This window comes from Haematobia irritans, chromosome 4 (genome assembly GCF_050003625.1).
Source record: "Haematobia irritans isolate KBUSLIRL chromosome 4, ASM5000362v1, whole genome shotgun sequence".
In the NCBI taxonomy this organism is placed as follows: domain Eukaryota; kingdom Metazoa; phylum Arthropoda; class Insecta; order Diptera; family Muscidae; genus Haematobia; species Haematobia irritans.
The window spans coordinates 148,007,391-148,024,508 of record NC_134400.1 but is presented as its reverse complement, the minus strand read 5'-3'; the positions used below and the strand labels follow the sequence as shown (position 1 = coordinate 148,024,508).

General features: G+C 34.9%; 1 protein-coding gene across 1 annotated transcript in view; it reads right to left on the bottom strand.

Moving 5' to 3' along the window:
- The window catches only part of Dscam2 (Down syndrome cell adhesion molecule 2), a 210,552-nt gene extending 206,140 nt beyond the window's left edge, over nucleotides 1–4,412 (bottom strand). Inside the window, exons 1-2 of the mRNA XM_075307282.1 lie at nucleotides 4,088–4,412; nucleotides 3,575–3,736 (exon numbers count right to left, since the gene is read on the bottom strand). Of these exons, the coding sequence (XP_075163397.1) occupies nucleotides 3,575–3,736; nucleotides 4,088–4,367 (442 nt within the window). The 5' untranslated portion in view covers nucleotides 4,368–4,412. The remainder of the gene's footprint in view (nucleotides 1–3,574; nucleotides 3,737–4,087) is intronic.
- Between the last annotated feature and the right edge of the window lie 12,706 nt (nucleotides 4,413–17,118).

Here is a 17,118-nt window from a genome sequence, read left to right as displayed (position 1 = left end):
TTTTTTCTAAACTACCGATAAAATATTAATAACTTTAAAAGGTTTAATAAACTAACACCAATATATGACTCAAAAATCCAAAATATTCCATGCCTTTATATTCCCTTGTTGCATACCTACTTAAAAGATGCAACAGCCCACGCCAACGCCAACTATACAACTGAAGCATGCCAAACAAAACCAAGCAAAGCCAAAACATTCCTACAACAACAAAAACACATGTGCCTTTATTGAAAACAACACCTCATCCAGCCAAAAACCATCAACGAATAACAAACACACACACACACAAGCCACTAAATGAACAAAAATAAAAACAACCCCACGCTCATGTATACACAACAAAACTCAAGTAACATCATCTTTACATTAATCACATTCCACTATTCCGATAAAGATCTCTGTAATATGCATTAGTTCATCGCATCTGCTGACAATTTACTCTAAGAATAATATTCGTAAAGGCACACCAGTTTATGAGCGATGAAACGTTTAACTTAAAATTTGCAAAATTTTCATGAAATGTTATCTACAATTTTTGACGAAAATGTCTATAAATTTAATTACATGTGAACTAAAAATATTTCATTGTGTAATTTTTTACCAACAATTATTAACTATAGGAATAGTCAGTAAGAAATTGCTATACACTTTCAAGTTCATTTTTCGTAAAAAAATATTTTCTCATACAAAAAAATCTTATAGTAAATTGCACTTATTATTTAGAAAATACTTTACATTGCACAAGTAGTTTTATAGCATGACAAACGAATTTTTAACTACCAGTTAAGAAATTTTTTAAGGAAATTTCCATCGTATTTTGTAGGCCATGAACTAAACGATTGCTACTTAGAATTTGTAAAATTTCCTTTCGAGTAGTTAATTTTCGTTCAAGATACGAAAAATGAAATAAAATTCTGGAAAATTCTTGTAATAAATTATTGTAAAAATCTTCTTAATTTTACGAGACACTTTTTTTTTGTGTTTGAAGAAACATAATCGACTATCCATTGTGATGTATTCCAAATTTGGCATATCTTTTTCTGGACCCAAAATATCTTTAGATTTCCAATATCAGGAAAATCGAATAAAAAGAACGATGTTTATAGGCTCGAAAGTTGGAGGAATATAGCCCATCTTCTAACTTGACCTTGAACTGTCTCCAGACAGATCATTTTCCGCACGATAGGTTCATTCAACCATTTCAGTCATTTCGGTTATTTCTAAATCGCTCGTTCGACAACAACAGATTTAGTGACAGTTCATTTTATTTTTAAGAAGCTTATTTTGTCCATTGCAAGATATGAAGTTATTCGTGATAGTGAGATTGCTTTATATTTGACTTGAAAACTTCAAGTGGCTATGGTTACACAGAACAAATAAATACGGCGTACTCCATATTTTGAGATTTCCACGAAGTGTTGTTAAAACCAGGAAAATTTAGTAGCATGTTGTGCTTTTTAACCCCTTCACTACCGAAATAAACCTAATATTAAAAACTTTATTATACCCTGCTCCACACTGTGGAACATGGTATTATAAGTTAGTGCATATGTTTGCAACACCCAGAAGGAGACGAGATAGACACATGGTGTTTTTGGCAAAAATGCTCAGGGTGGGCTCCTGAGTCGATATAGCCATGTCCGTCTGTCCGTGAACACATTTTTGTAATCAAAGTCTAGGTCGCAGTTTTAGTCCAATCGACTTCAAATTTGGCACAAGTATGTGTTTTGGATCAGAATAGATCCCTATTGATTTTGGAAGAAATCGGTTCAGATTTAGATATAGCTCCCATATATATATTTCACCCGATATGGACTTAAATGACCCCAGAAGCCAGAGTTTTACCCTAATTTGCTTAAAATTTTGCAAAAGAAGAACATTTAGTACTATAGTCAAGTGTGCCAAATTTTATTGAAATCGGTTCAGATTTAGATATAGCTCCCATATATATCTTTCGCCCGATATGGACTAATACGGTCCCAAAAGCCAGAGTTTTACCCCAATTTGGTTGAAATTTTGCACGGGGAGTAGAATTAGCATTGTAGCTATGCGTGCCAAATTTGGTTGAAATCGGTTAAGATTTAGATATAGCTCCCATATATAGCTTTCGCCCGATTTACACTCATATGACCACAGAGGACAATTTTTTGCTCCGATTTAGTTTAAATTTTGCACAGGGAGTAGAATTAGCATTGTAGCTATGCGTGCCAAATTTGATTGAAATCGGTTCAGATTTAGATATAGCTCCCATATATAGCTTTCGCCCGATTTACACTCATATGACCACAGAGGCCAATTTTTAACTCCGATTTAGTTGAAATTTTGCACAGGGAGTAGAATTAGCATTGTTGATATGCATGCCAAATTTTATTGAAATCGGTTCATATAGCTCCCATATATATGTTTTTCTGATTTCGACAAAAATGGTCAAAATACCAAAATTCCCCTTGTAAAATCGCCACTGCTTAGTCGAAAAGTTGTAAAAATGACTCTACATTTCCCTAAACTTCCAATACATATATATCGAGCGATAAATCATAAATAAACTTTTTCGAAGTTTCCTTAAAATTGCTTCAGATTTAAACGTTTCCCATATTTTTTTACGAACATTGTGTTCCACCCTAGTGCATTAGCCGACTTAAATTTTGAGCCTATAGATTTTGTAGAAGTCTATAAAATGCTGTCCAGATCGAGTGATATTTAAATGTATGTATTTGGGACAAACCTTTATATATAGCCCCCAAAACATTTGATGGATGTGATATGGTATCGAAAATGTACAAAGTGGTGCAGGGTATAATATAGTCGGCCCCGCCCGACTTTAGACTTTCCTTACTTGTTTTTTTTTTTTAAGTTTAGCGACGAGTGCAGAATTTCTGAACTTGAAAAAGATGACATTAACAACGTTAATATTAAACTCACAAAAGCACTCATAACTGAAATAGGAATAAATAAGACTGCAAATATGAATATTTCCAAATTTAATGTCGAAAAATTTATTTTTCCTATGAAAAAACATATTTTGAAATTTGAAGTCATTGCTGATAAAATTTAATGAGTGCAAAATAAAATGTACATTTGGATAGAGATTCATAATTTCATAAGACTAAAAATGCTTAAAATGAAATCAATACCCACAAGTTCTATAATATGTCTTTGGAAGTGTTCGTTTTAGTAGTAGGAGTACATGGAATTTTAGCTGGTTGGTGTAGTTTTTGTGGCGGGAACTGGTATGTTAGAATTTATTATATGTTTTTGCTTTTTGCCCTTCGGGAGTTGGCATCACTACTCTAAAACCATGGCAAAAGGTCTCAATAAAATTTCCCATTTACTCTTTAAGGATTTATATAGCATCTGGTTGCCTATAGCATAAAAGCCTAATTCAAAGTCAGCTTTTCCCGTTTGTGTGTGCGTGCGTGTGCAATGATTATTTCTATCCAGCCGTTCGAATGTATCTTGAGGATATCACAAACGCATTCGTTTTCCCGCTGGGTGAACATGAGATTAAATCTTTGTGTGTAATGAAGATGTGCAGTTTCAAGTGTGCTATACAAAAGGGGTGCATACTTACCGCCTTGTAGTGATGGATATATGTAGATAGCAGGTTCATGAACCCATGAGACCACTCGAACCAATTCCTTTACAAATGTCGGTACTACACAACGCAAAATGGCGGTGCAACCTCGCGATGCAGATAAAACTTCAACATCAACCTTATAGGCCTGTGCAACGACTGTATGGGAAAACAGAAAATGGAAAAAAGAGAAAAACATCAGAAATCGAGTAGGTGAGGAAAAATGAAAGACTCGGGAAATGCTATGGCATAATGAAAGCCTTGCTTTGGGCTAAAAACAAATGGCAAATCGTGGCCTAGGTAAATTTAAGTAAAACAAATATGGGAAAATTGTTACATCAACAAATGTCCATGAGCAGCGTAATTGAATAGTACAACAAATTGATGCAATTAATAAGTTAGACAAGCATTATGACTTCACTTCCATTCCATTCCGCCCATAAATGTAATGGAATTTAATTTCATTTGCCACAGCCAAGCCAACGCCCCTATGCCTTGTCGTTAACTTACCGGCTCTCACTTGTACATCTCTGGAAACGACACGTCCCACAGAATTGCTGGCAACACAACGGTATATTGTATTGTGCACATCCTGATGATAGGCAGCAGCAGGAAATGGCAATAGCACCAAAGTGCCATTGCGTAGTACCCGACGTACGCCATGAATTTCTGTTACAGCGGTACCATCAGCCTGCACCCAGTCAATGGTCGGTTGAGGACTACCCGAGGCGGAACAATCCAGCCAACCGCCCGAGGAATTGGAAAACTCAACACGTCCTGGAGGTTCCATAACAAATCCAGGACCTCGTAAATGTGTTTCGTAGACTTCCGCAAGAAACGCATCTACAAAGAGAAAAAAACATGAAAAGTAAGAATAAAAAATAATTGTAGGCGTATGAAAAAAGATGAAGCATGATACAAGACAAATGTGAAGACACGAATACGTATGGTAATAAAATGTGACATGCAATGTAGAAAGGATGTGAATTGATTTTATTCACGCCTAAGTACAGAGAAAATACCATTAACCCTTTCACTACCGAAATAAACCTAATGTTAAAAACTTAAATGTTTCTTCTGTTTTTACTTGTACTAATAGCATGTAGAACAAAAATTGTCATTTTGAAAACCTACCTCAATTACTTCAAGAGCTATATGAGCTTCCCAGCAAAAAAAAATTGGAAGTTCTTCCAAAGGCACAACTTTAAAAGCACTTCCAGAAGAAGCACTCCCAATGATGTTATTTATTTTAACTACCCAGGAAGTTCTTTTAATCCAATTTTTTATAACTTGGTTTTTTTCATACTTTTAATGGGCTTTTTATACTTTTTATACCTTCACCACTACTGTGGTACAGGGTATAATAAGTTGGTGCATTTGTATGTAACGCCAAGAAGGAAAAGTCTGAGACCCATTGTTTAGTATACCGATCGTCTTAGAATTAAATTCTGAGTCGATTTAGCGATGTCCGTCTGTCTGTCTGTCTGTCTGGCTGTCTGCCTGTCTGTCTGTCTGTCTGTCTGTCTGTTCATTTATTTTTGTGCGCAAAGTACAGGTCGCAGTTTAAGTGCGATCGTCCTCAAATTTGGCATAGGGTCGTTTTTTGGGACAAAGACAGTCGCTATTGATTTTGGAAAAATCGGTTCAGATTTAGATATAGCTGCCATATATATTTATCCCCGATCTGGTCATAATTGGCTTGTTTATCAACCGATGTTCTTAAAATTCAGTACATATGAATATTTTATGAGTCTCGAAAAACTTGCAAAATCGGTTCAGATTTAGATATAACTCCCATATATATCTTTCGTCCGATTTAGACTCATATGACCACAGAGGCCAAAGGTTACTAGCGATTTTCGTGAAATTTTGCATAAAGAGTAGAATTGACATTCTACCAATGCTCGGTAAATTTGATTGAAATCGGTTCAGATTTAGATATAGATATATATCTTTCGTCCGATTTGCACTTATATGGCCTCAAAAGCCAGAGATTTGCCATGATGTAGTTCAAATTTTGCACAAGGAGTACATTTAATAGTATCGATAATTGTGCCAAATTTGGTTGAAATCGGTTCAAATTTAGATATAGCTCCCATATATATCTTTCATCCGATTTGAACTTATATGGTCTCAAAAGCCAGAGTTTTGCTCAGAGATTTGATTCAGATTTTGCACAAGGAGTACGTTTAACAGTAGCGGTAAGTGTGCCAAATTTGGTTTAAATCGGTTCAGATTTAGATATAGCTCCCAAATATATCTTTCGCCCGATTTATACTCAAATGACTACGGGGCCAAAGTTAAACTCCCATTTACGTGAAATTTTGCAGAGATAACAGAATTATTATTCTAACTATTCATGTCAAATTTAGTCGAAATCGGTTCAGATTATATATAGCTCCCGTTATATGTACACAAGAGTTGGGAAAATATGGTAGACTATTTCATATTTTAGACCCATTTTTAATGGGAATTTCCTCCAATTGACTGCATAGTTTCCACGGAGAATATATTTAATATGATATTTAAGTGTGTCAAGTTTGATCTAATTTGGTTCAGAATTAGATAAAGCCTCCATATATTCGTTTTTCCTGTTTATACAAATATGGCCAAAATTCCCACACTTTACACAAAATTCTGTGATAATTTCCCCATATCTTAGTCATATCCTACACACTGTAATGCCAGACTTTCCACAGAACGGTTGAGTTTTAAATGAGGCTCCAAGTCGCCCGACTTGACCAAATAATATATCACAACCCACACTTGACCACATATCTTGGCAAGATCTAACCAATATCCTTGTAAAATCGTCACTGCTGAGTAGCAAAAATTGTAAATGTTACTCAAATTGTCCTATATCTCGAATACATAAGTATCGCCTGATAAATCGCAAATGCTCTTTTGTACAATTGCCTCAAAATTTCTCTCGCTTCATATTTCCTATGTTTATACCCTGCTCCACACTGTGGAACAGGGTATTATAAGTTAGTGCATATGTTTGCAACACCCAGAAGGAGATGATATAGACACATGGTGTCTTTGGCAAAAATGCTCAGAAATGGCCCCAGAAGCCAGAGTTTTAACCTAATTTGCTTAAAATTTTGCACAAGAAGAACAATTAGTACTATAGTCAAGTGTGCCAAATTTTATTGAAATCGGTTCAGATTTAGATATAGCTCCCATATATATCTTTTACCCGATATGGACTAATACGGTCCCAGAAGCCAGAGTTTTACCCCAATTTAGTTGAAATTTTGCACAGGGAGTAGAATTAGCATTGTAGCTATGCGTGCCTAATTTGCTCCCATATATAGCTTTCGCCCGATTTACACTCATATGACACCAGAGGCCAATTTTTTGCTCCGATTTAGTTGAAATTTTGCACAGGGAGTAGAATTAGCATTGTAGCTATGCGTGCCTAATTTGGATGAAATCGGTTCAGATTTAGATATATCTCCCATATATAGCTTTCGCCCGATTTACACTCATATGACAACAGAGGCCAACTTTTGCTCCGATTTAGTTGACATTTTGCACAGGGAGTATAATTAGCATTGTAGCTATGCGTGCCAAATTTGGTTGAAATCGGTTCAGATTTAGATATAGCTCCCATATATAGCTTTCGCCCGATTTACACTCATATGACCACAGAGGCCAATTTTTTGCTCCGATTTAGTTGAAATTTTGCACAGGGAGTAGAATTAGCATTGTAGCTATGCGTGCCTAATTTGGTTGAAATCGGTTCAGATTTAGATATATCTCCCATATATAGCTTTCGCCCGATTTACACTCATATGACCACAGAGGCCAATTTTTAACTCCGATTTTGTTGAAATTTGGTTGAAATCGGTTCAGATTTAGATATATCTCCCATATATAGCTTTCGCCCGATTTACACTCATATGACCACAGAGGCCAATTTTTAACTCCGATTTTGTTGAAATTTTGCACAGGGAGTAGAATTAGCATTGTTGCTATGCGTGCCAAATTTGGTTGAAATCGGTTCAGATTTAGATATAGCTCCGATATAGGTTTCGCCCGATTTACACTCATATGACCACAGAGGCCAATTTTTAACTCCTATTTAGTTGAAATTTTGCACAGGGAGTAGAATTAGCATTATGGCTATGCGTGTCAAATTTGGTTGCAATCGGTTCAGATTTAGATATAGCTCCCATATATATGTTTTTCTGATTTCGACAAAAATGGTCTAAATACTAACATTTTCCTTGTAAAATCGCCACAGCTTAGTCGAAAAGTTGTAAAAATGACTCTAATTTTCCTAAACTTCTAATACATGTATATCGAGCTATAAATCATAAATAAACTTTTTCGAAGTTTCCTTAAAATTGCTTCAGATTTAAACGTTTCCCATATTTTTTTACTAACATTGTGTTCCACCCTAGTGCATTAGCCGACTTAAATTTTGAGTCTATAGATTTTGTAGAAGTCTATCAAATTCTTCCAGATCGAGTGATATATAAATGTATGTATTTGGGACAAACCTTTATATAAGCACCCAACACATTTGACGGATGTGATATGGTATCGAAAATGTAGATCTACAAAGTGGTGCAGGGTATAATATAGTCGGCCCCGCCCGACTTTAGACTTTCTTTACTTGTTTTTATTAACATTGTGTTTCATTCCAAGGCATTAGCCGATTTCAATTTTAATTCTAGAGATTTTGTAGAAGTACAAAAAATTGTCTCCATTATAAGTATTTGTATCTGGAAATGCAAACCTTTATATAGCTCCCAGCAAATTTGAAGTAGTTGAGATGGTAACACAAATGTTCGTCTACATGGTGGTGAAGGGTTAATATAGTCGGCCTCGCCCGACTTAAGTCTTTACTTACTTGTTTTGTTTCAAATATGTTACAAATAAAGTAAGAATTCATAAAATGATACAAATCATTTAAATTTTGTCGAAAAAATGCTAAATCCAATCTGAAAAAATTTTAAATATTTGAAAATATTTGAGGTCAAACGTTTCCGACAAGCGTTAGAATCCATTAAAAATTACAAAAAAATATAAAAATTATTTATTTGACAAAATATCACAGAATGTTTTAATTTACACCCAAAACATTGAATTCGGATCACACCTAAAGAAGTGATGCAAATTCAGTGCAACGGCTGTTGAAATGAAGGACTTCCGTCCTATGACAAGTCCATGTTAAATTCATCGCTTCTGCGTCAATTTTGCACCACTTCCGGATCCAAAAAGGACATTTCCATTACTTTTTGGGCGACACTTTTTTGCTGGGTTGTTTTTAAAACTTGATTCTTGAATTGTGACCAAATGGCCTTAGGACATTGTGACTATAATGTCCTTCAAAGTGTGAGCAAAAATACAAAAAAGAACCCGAAAAAGCGTCAGCTATAGTTTTCGTATGAATGTCCATTTACGAGAAACATACAGTAGAAAAATTGTCTCAAATTTTCGTATTTTTCGTTTATTTCTAAAGATGTTAACAAAAATGTATTGTAGACCTCACCCATGTGGAAAATATTTATAGCTTATTTAGATTAAAGCCTCTACTTTAAAATAGCATCGAGAAATAAATCGAAACTAAGTGGAAAAATAGAATTTGGTGTCTTTTTCGAATGTCCCTCAAAGTGGACATCTCAGCAAAAAAATTGGAAATACTTCTAAAGGCACAACTTAAAAAACACTTCCAGAAGATGCACTCCAAATGATGTTCCTTATTTAAACTACCCGGGAAGTTCTTCTAATTCATTTTTTTTATCACTTGGGTTTTTCATACATTTAATGGGTAATTTTAACTTTTTTTTGTTTCAAATAGGCAAAAAATAGATTAAGAATTAATAAAATGTTACACATTATTTAAATTTTGTCGAAAAAAATGTTACATCCAATCTGAAAAAATTGTGAATTTTTGAAAATATTTGAAGTCATATTTGAAAATATTCCGAGAAGCGTTAGAATCCATTAAAAATTATATAAATTATTTATTTGACAAAATATCACAGAATTTTTTAATTTACATCCAAATCATTGAATTCACATCACACCTAAAGAAGTGATGCAAATTCAGTGCAACCGCTTTTGAAATGGAGGACTTCCGTCCTACGACAAGCCCATGTTAAATTCATCGCTTCTGCGTCAATTTTGCACCACTTCCGGATCCAAAAAGAACATTTGCATTACTTTTTTGGCGACGCTTTTTTTGCTGGGTAGTGAAAGGGTTAAAATAGAGCCAACGTAATTATACCCTCATTGAAAAAACAGAGAACCCACCAGGAAGAAAACTTTCGGTTAATTTTAGAAAATTTTGGACATTTGTAGAAAATTTAACTAAACAGTATTACAAACGTTGGCATCACGCCGATGTCATAAAAATAAGTACATATTGTTCGACAAATTCAAGAAAATTTATTAGGCATAACTAAGTTTTTTCACTTGTTAAAGAAAATTTTGTAGTTTGAAACAAAAAAACTCGGAGTTCAAAATTACAAGAATGTCTTCAGTGACATACGAAGTTCATGATGGACGCATTTTTGGTAAAATTTACAAATTTAAAGAAATTCTGAACTATTTTGTAGAAGACACGAATTTAGTTAATCTTTATGCTTCATTTGAATGTATTTTTTGCTCGGTTTTAGTTAATTTAACTAACGTACACAAAAAGTTATTAGAGTAAAGGAAACTTCCTCCAAACATAATAATTCCATGAACTAAAATAACGTTAAATTGGCTTTAGTGAAATAGAGAGTTCACTTTTTTTGAATGCTGTACCACGCTGTGGAACAGTGAATATGTTTACAACACCTCGAAGGTTTCAAAGGAAGCACGCATAATGTCTTTGGCAATATTGCTCAGGGCCGGCCCCTGAGTCGAATTAGACATACAAAATTTTTTTTTTTCTGATTCAATCACAAAATTATTTGATCCAATTAATTTTTTAATTGAAATGTCTTCAATCATGAAAATGATAGTATCACACACATCACAATGATAGTATCAAATTGGATGAAAGCTACACTCAAAAAAAAAGTTTAATTGGTTCCAAAGATTTTGGCCTACCCTTAAGGATTTTGGTATTGATTCCGAGCCAAAGATGCGGCTTCGTTAAAATAAGGAAATTTTTTAGCGATCTATCTGGCTTTAAATCTAGGACCAATAAAATTAAAATTAGGAACCTCATTTATCAAATTTTCATTCTCTTTTCGAGGTTTATTAATAAAGGTCCTCACTTACAAACAAATGCCAGTTTAAGTATCCAATTTATAATGGAAACTTCAAAGTAAAAAATGTTTTCTTAATTCCAAAAAAAAAAAAACGTTGAACCAAAGACGCTAAATCCTCAAAATAAGTCTTAGCATATATTTGAAGCGTTATTATCTTAAATCTAAATTTTCAATATTTCAGTTAATTTAAGGACAATTTCTTTATATTAAAAACTATTACTTTAAGAAAAATTAGCCTTAGTCCAAAGACATGCGACTTTAACGGAGGGACGCAAATTTACAAAATTTGTGTCCTAAATTTAATGAAAAAAGTTTTTGAAGCAATGATTATAAACTTTATTTTAATTAAAATTTTATTATTTTAAAGAAATTTGCTCTTAATATTTTTTAAACTTCGCATACTAACATTTAATTTGCGTAATCTTTAATATCACGTAAATATTTTTTTTTCTATAAGCCTAAGAAATAAAATCGCGAGATCGGTCTATATGGGGGATATATCAAAACATGGACCGATACTCACTATTTTCGACATACCTCTATGTGGTCCTAAAATACCTCTACATTTCCACTTTCAGGCAAATAAGATAAAAACTACGTTTTCCATAAGCCCGAGAAATAAAATCTGGATATCGGTCTATATGGCGGCTATATCAAAACATTGACCAATACTCACTATTTTCGGCAGACCTCTTTGTGGTCCTAAAATACCTCTAGATTTCTAATTTCAGGCAAATTGGATAGAAACTACGGATTCTATAAGCCCAAACTACGGTTTTCATAAGCCCCAGACCCGAAATCTGGAGGTCGGTTTATATGGGAGACTACATCAAAACCTGGACCGATATAGCCCATCTTCGAACTTGACCTGCCTGCAGACAAAAGACAAGTTTGTGCGAAATTTCAGCACGATTGCTTCATTATTGAAGACTGTAGCGTGATTACAACAGACAGACGGACATAGTTATATCGTCTTAGAATTTCTCCCTAATCAAGAATATATATACACTTTATATAGTCGGAAATCGATATTTCAATGTGTTACAAACGGAATGACAAACTTATTATGCACCCGTCACCATTCTCTGGTGGTGGGTATAACATGTAAGGAAAAACTAAAGTCGGGCGGGGCCGACTATATTATACGCTGTACCACTTTGTAGATCCACATTTTCGATAGCATATCCAATATGTTGGTTGGTATATTTAAATCTGACCAGATCTGGTCAAAATTTGTCATAGTTCTACAAAATTTATAGACTTTAAATCAGGGCTGTGGAGTCGGAGTCTGAAGATTTTGCTGGAGTCGGAGCCGGAGTCGTATAAATTTTGCTCGACTCCGACTCCGGCGAAACAAAATTTGAAAAACACTTCATATCTTTGTAACAAAAGAATTATTTCGACAAATTAGATTCGATTGGGGTTTTTAATCGAACAAAGAAAAACGAAGTACTGGATTTCAGGCCATTCAAAGTGTATTTATATGGGTAAAATTTCACGATGGTATAACATAAATAGTAGGTTTTACTAGAATATGGGCTGAATTGATCAATTGTATAGTCCATTTTTAACATATTAAACTATCAATTGTTAAGCCTATATATAACATACTCTTGATAAATGTACAATTTTATGGCAATATAGCAGTAGAGCCTAACGTTCTGAATTTTTGGCACGCATGTTGAGTTCGAGGATGGGTCATACCGAACAATTTTGTGATATAGTACCTACATATAAACCCATCTCCGATTTGTTTTAAGATTTTCCCAGTCTAAAATTTTCATGAGATTTGTCAGAAATTTTGAGTTATTTAAGATCCATAAATGCGGAAATTTCCCATCGGCCCAAATTTTGTATATGGATATAATTATTTGAGAAACCTCCATACACACTCGATGTCCTTCGAAGCTGTAATTTTTAATTAAAATTCTTCCAACGTGCCATCTGAAGCGGATTTTTGAAAGAAAGTTCGTTTCATCAATGTCACTCGAAATTCTTTACATTCAATTAATTCTTTACATACTGTCCATAACTGATAGACCATTTATAAATCCATGTTTCATCATTTTACTTCTATAACAGCCAAACTGTTATAGAAGTAAAACAAGTGAGGAAAGTCTAAAGTCTGGCGAAGCCGACTATATTATACCCTGCACCACTTTGTAGATCTAAATTTTCGATACCACATCACATCCGTTAAATGTGTTTGGGGCTATATATAAAGGTTTGTCACAAATACATACATTTAAATATCACTCGATCTAGACAGAATTTGACTTCTACAAAATCTATAGACTCAAAATTTAAGTCGGCTAATGGTGGAACACAATGTTAGTAAAAAAAAAATATGGGAAACATTGAAATCTGAAGCAATTTTAAGGAAACTTCGCAAAAGTTTATTTATGATTTATTGCTCGATATATATGTATTAGAAATTTAGGAAAATTAGAGTAATTTTTACAACTTTTCGACTAAGCAGTGGCGATTCTGCAAGGAAAATGTTGGTATTTTGACAATTTTTGTCCAAATCAGAAAAACATATATATGGGAGCTATATCTAAATCTGAACCGATTTAAACCTAATTTGGCACACATAGCAACAATGCTAATTCTACTCCCTGTGCACAATTTCAACTAAATCGGAGCAAAATATTCGCCTCTGTGGTCATATGAGTGTAAATCGGGAGAAAGCTATATATGGGAGATATATCTAAATCTGAACCGATTTCAACCAAATTTGGCACACATATCTACAATGCTAATTCTACTCCCTGTGCAAAATTTCAATTAAATCGGAGTAAAAGATTGGCCACTGTGGTCATATGAGTGTAAATCGGGCGAAAGCTATATATGGGAGCTATATCTAAATCTGAACCGATTTCAACCTAATTTGGCACACATAGCAACAATGCTAATTCTACTCCCTGTGCAAAATTTCAACTAAATCGGAGCAAAATATTAGCCTCTGTGGTCATATGAGTGTAAATCGGGCGAAAGCTATATATGGGAGCTATATCTAAATCTGAACTGATTTCAACCAATGTTGGCACGCATAGCTACAATGCTAATTCTACTCCCTGTGCAAAATTTCAACTAAATCGGAGCAAAAAATTGGCCTTTGTGGTCATTTGAGTGTTAATCGGGCGAAAGCTATATATGGGAGCTATATCTAAATCTGAACCGATTTCCACCAAATTTGACACACATACCTATAATGGTAATTCTACTCCCTGTGCAAAATTTCAACCAAATCGGAGTCAAAAATTGGCCTCTGTGGTCATATGAGTGTAAATCGGGCGAAAGCTATATATGGGAGCTATATCTAAATCTGAACTGATTTCAACCAAATTTGGCACGCATAGCTACAATGCTAATTCTACTCCCTGTGCAAAATTTCAACTAAATCGGAGCAAAAAATTGGCCTTTGTGGTCATTTAAGTGTAAATCGGGCGAAAGCTATATATGGGAGCTATATCTATATCTGAACCGATTTCCACCAAATTTCTACTCCCTGTGCAAAATTTCAACTAAATCGAAGCAAAAAATTGGCCTCTGTGGGCAAATGAGTGTAAATCGGGCGAAAGCTATATATGGGAGCTATATCTAAATCTGAACCGATTTGGATGATATTTTGCAAGTTTTTCGAGACTTATAAAATATTCGGATGTACGGAATTTGAGGAAGATCGGTTGATATACACGCCAATTATGACCAGATCGGTGAAAAATATATATGGCAGCTATATCTAAATCTGAACCGATTTTCAATAGGGATCGTCTTTGAGCAGATACAGGACCCTATACCAAATTTTAGGACAATCGGACTAAAACTGCGAGCTGTACTTTCCACACAAAAATACATCAACAGACAGACAGATAGACGGAGAGACAGACAGACAGACGGACATCGCTAAATCGACTCAGAATTTAATTCTAAGACGATCGGTATACTAAATGATGGGTCTCAGACTTTTCCTTCTTGGCGTTACATACAAATGCGCAAACTTATTATACCCTGTACCACAGTAGTGGTGAAGGGTATAATGATGAAGTCCCCGGTCTAACAAAGAACACGTATATACAGCAGTAAGTTCGGCCGGGCCGAACCTTAAATACCCACCACCATGAACCAAATATTAGGGTTTCCTTTGAAATTTCAGGAGGGCTTAAGGACATGGGGACACTTCCCGAAGATAAATTTAAAGATTTCACCTATGAGGACTATATCAGTTTCTGGATTTATAAGAACAAGTTTTGTTTGAGTGCAAGAAAATTATAAAATAACGTCTTGATTTGAAATCTTAAATCTGTAGAAGTAAAATCTGGAAATTTTACATTGAGTTTCAAGCAATTTTCATGACCTTCTACACCCTCAAGTAGTGAAGTCGGTCTATATGGAGGCATTACCAAATGCACCGATAAAAACTTAATCCGATACACGTTTTTGTGAGTCTAAAATACCAGAATATTTACAACTTCAGGCAAATGGGATAAAAACTACGGTTTCTAGAAACCCAAGGAGTTAAATCAGGAGATTGTTCTTATGGTGGCTATACTAAAATATGGACCGATACTCACCGTTTTCGGCACACTTCTTTAAGGCCAGAAAATACCTCTAGATTTCCAATTACAGACAAATTGGATAAAAATTTCAGATTCTAGAAGCCCAAGAAGTAAAATCGGGATATCGGTCTATATGGGGGTTACACCAAAACATGGACCGATACTCACCATTTGTGGCACACCTCTTTATGGTCCTAAAATACCTATAAATTTCCAATTTCAGGCAAATTGTATATAAAGTACGGATTCTAGAAGCCCAAGAAATAAAATCGGGAAATCGGTCTATATGGGGGCTATACCAAAATATGGACCGATACTCACCATCTTCGGCACACCTCTTTATGGTCCTAAAATACCTCTAGATTTCTAATTTCACACAAATTGGAGAAAAACTACGATTTCTATAAGCCCAAGACCCCAAATTGGGAGGTCGTTTTATATGGGGACCATACCAAAACATGGGCCGATACTCACAATTTTTGGCACACGTATTTGTGGTCCTACAATACTTCTAGATTTCCAATTTCAGGTAAATTGAATAAAAACTGCGGTTTCTATAAGCCCAAGAAGTAAAATCGGGAGATCGGTCTATACTCACCATTTTTGGCAAACCTCTTTATGGTCATAAAATACCTCTAGATTTCAAATTTCAGGCAAATTGGATAAAAACTACGATTTCTATAAGCCCAGGACCCCAAATCGGGAGGTTGGTTTATATGGGGACTATATCAAAACCTGGACCGATATAGCCCATCTTCGAACTTGACCTGCCTGCAGACAAAAGACGAGTTTGTGCAAAATTTCAGCACGATTGCTTCATTATTGAAGACTGTAGCGTGATTACAACAGACAGACAGACAGACGGACAGACGGACATCGTTATATCGTCTTAGAATTTCTCCCTGATCAAGAATATATATACTTTATATAGTCGGAAATCGATATTTCGATGTGTTACAAACGGAATGACAAACTTATTATACCCCCGTCACCATTCTATGGTGGTGGGTATAAAAATACATTTTTTTTTGTCAAAATTCGTTTTTATTATTCAACATAGTTCCCTTCAAGATCGATACAACGATTATAGCGACCTCCCAATTTTTTGATACCATTTTGGTAGTACTCCTTTGGTTTTGCCTCAAAATAGGCCTCAGTTTCGGCGATCACCACTTCATTGCAGCCAGTGGCGATTTTACAAGGAAAATTTTGGTATTTTGACTATTTTTGTAGAAATCAGAAAAACATATATATGGGAGCTATATCGGTATATATATACCGATTTCAACCAAATGTGGCACGCATAGGTACAATGCTAATTCTACTACCTGTGCAAAATTTCAACTAAATCGGAGTTAAAAATTGGCCTCTGTGGTCATATGAGAGTAAATCGGACGAAAGCTATATATGGGAGATATATCTAAATCTGAACCGATTTCAACCAAATTTTGCACGCATAGCTACAATGCTAATTCTACTCCCTGTGCAAAATTTCAACTAAATCGGATCAAAAAATTGGCCTCTGTGGCCATATGAGTGTAAATCGGGCGAAAGCTATATATGGAAGCTATATCTAAATCTGAACCGATTTCAACCAAATTTGGCACGCATAGCTACAATGCATTCTACCCCCTGTGCAAAATTTCAACTAAATCGGAGCAAACAATTGGCCTCTATGGTCATATCACAGACAGACGGACATGGCTATATCGACTCAGGAGCCCACCCTGAGCATTTTTGCCAAAGACACCATGTGTCTATT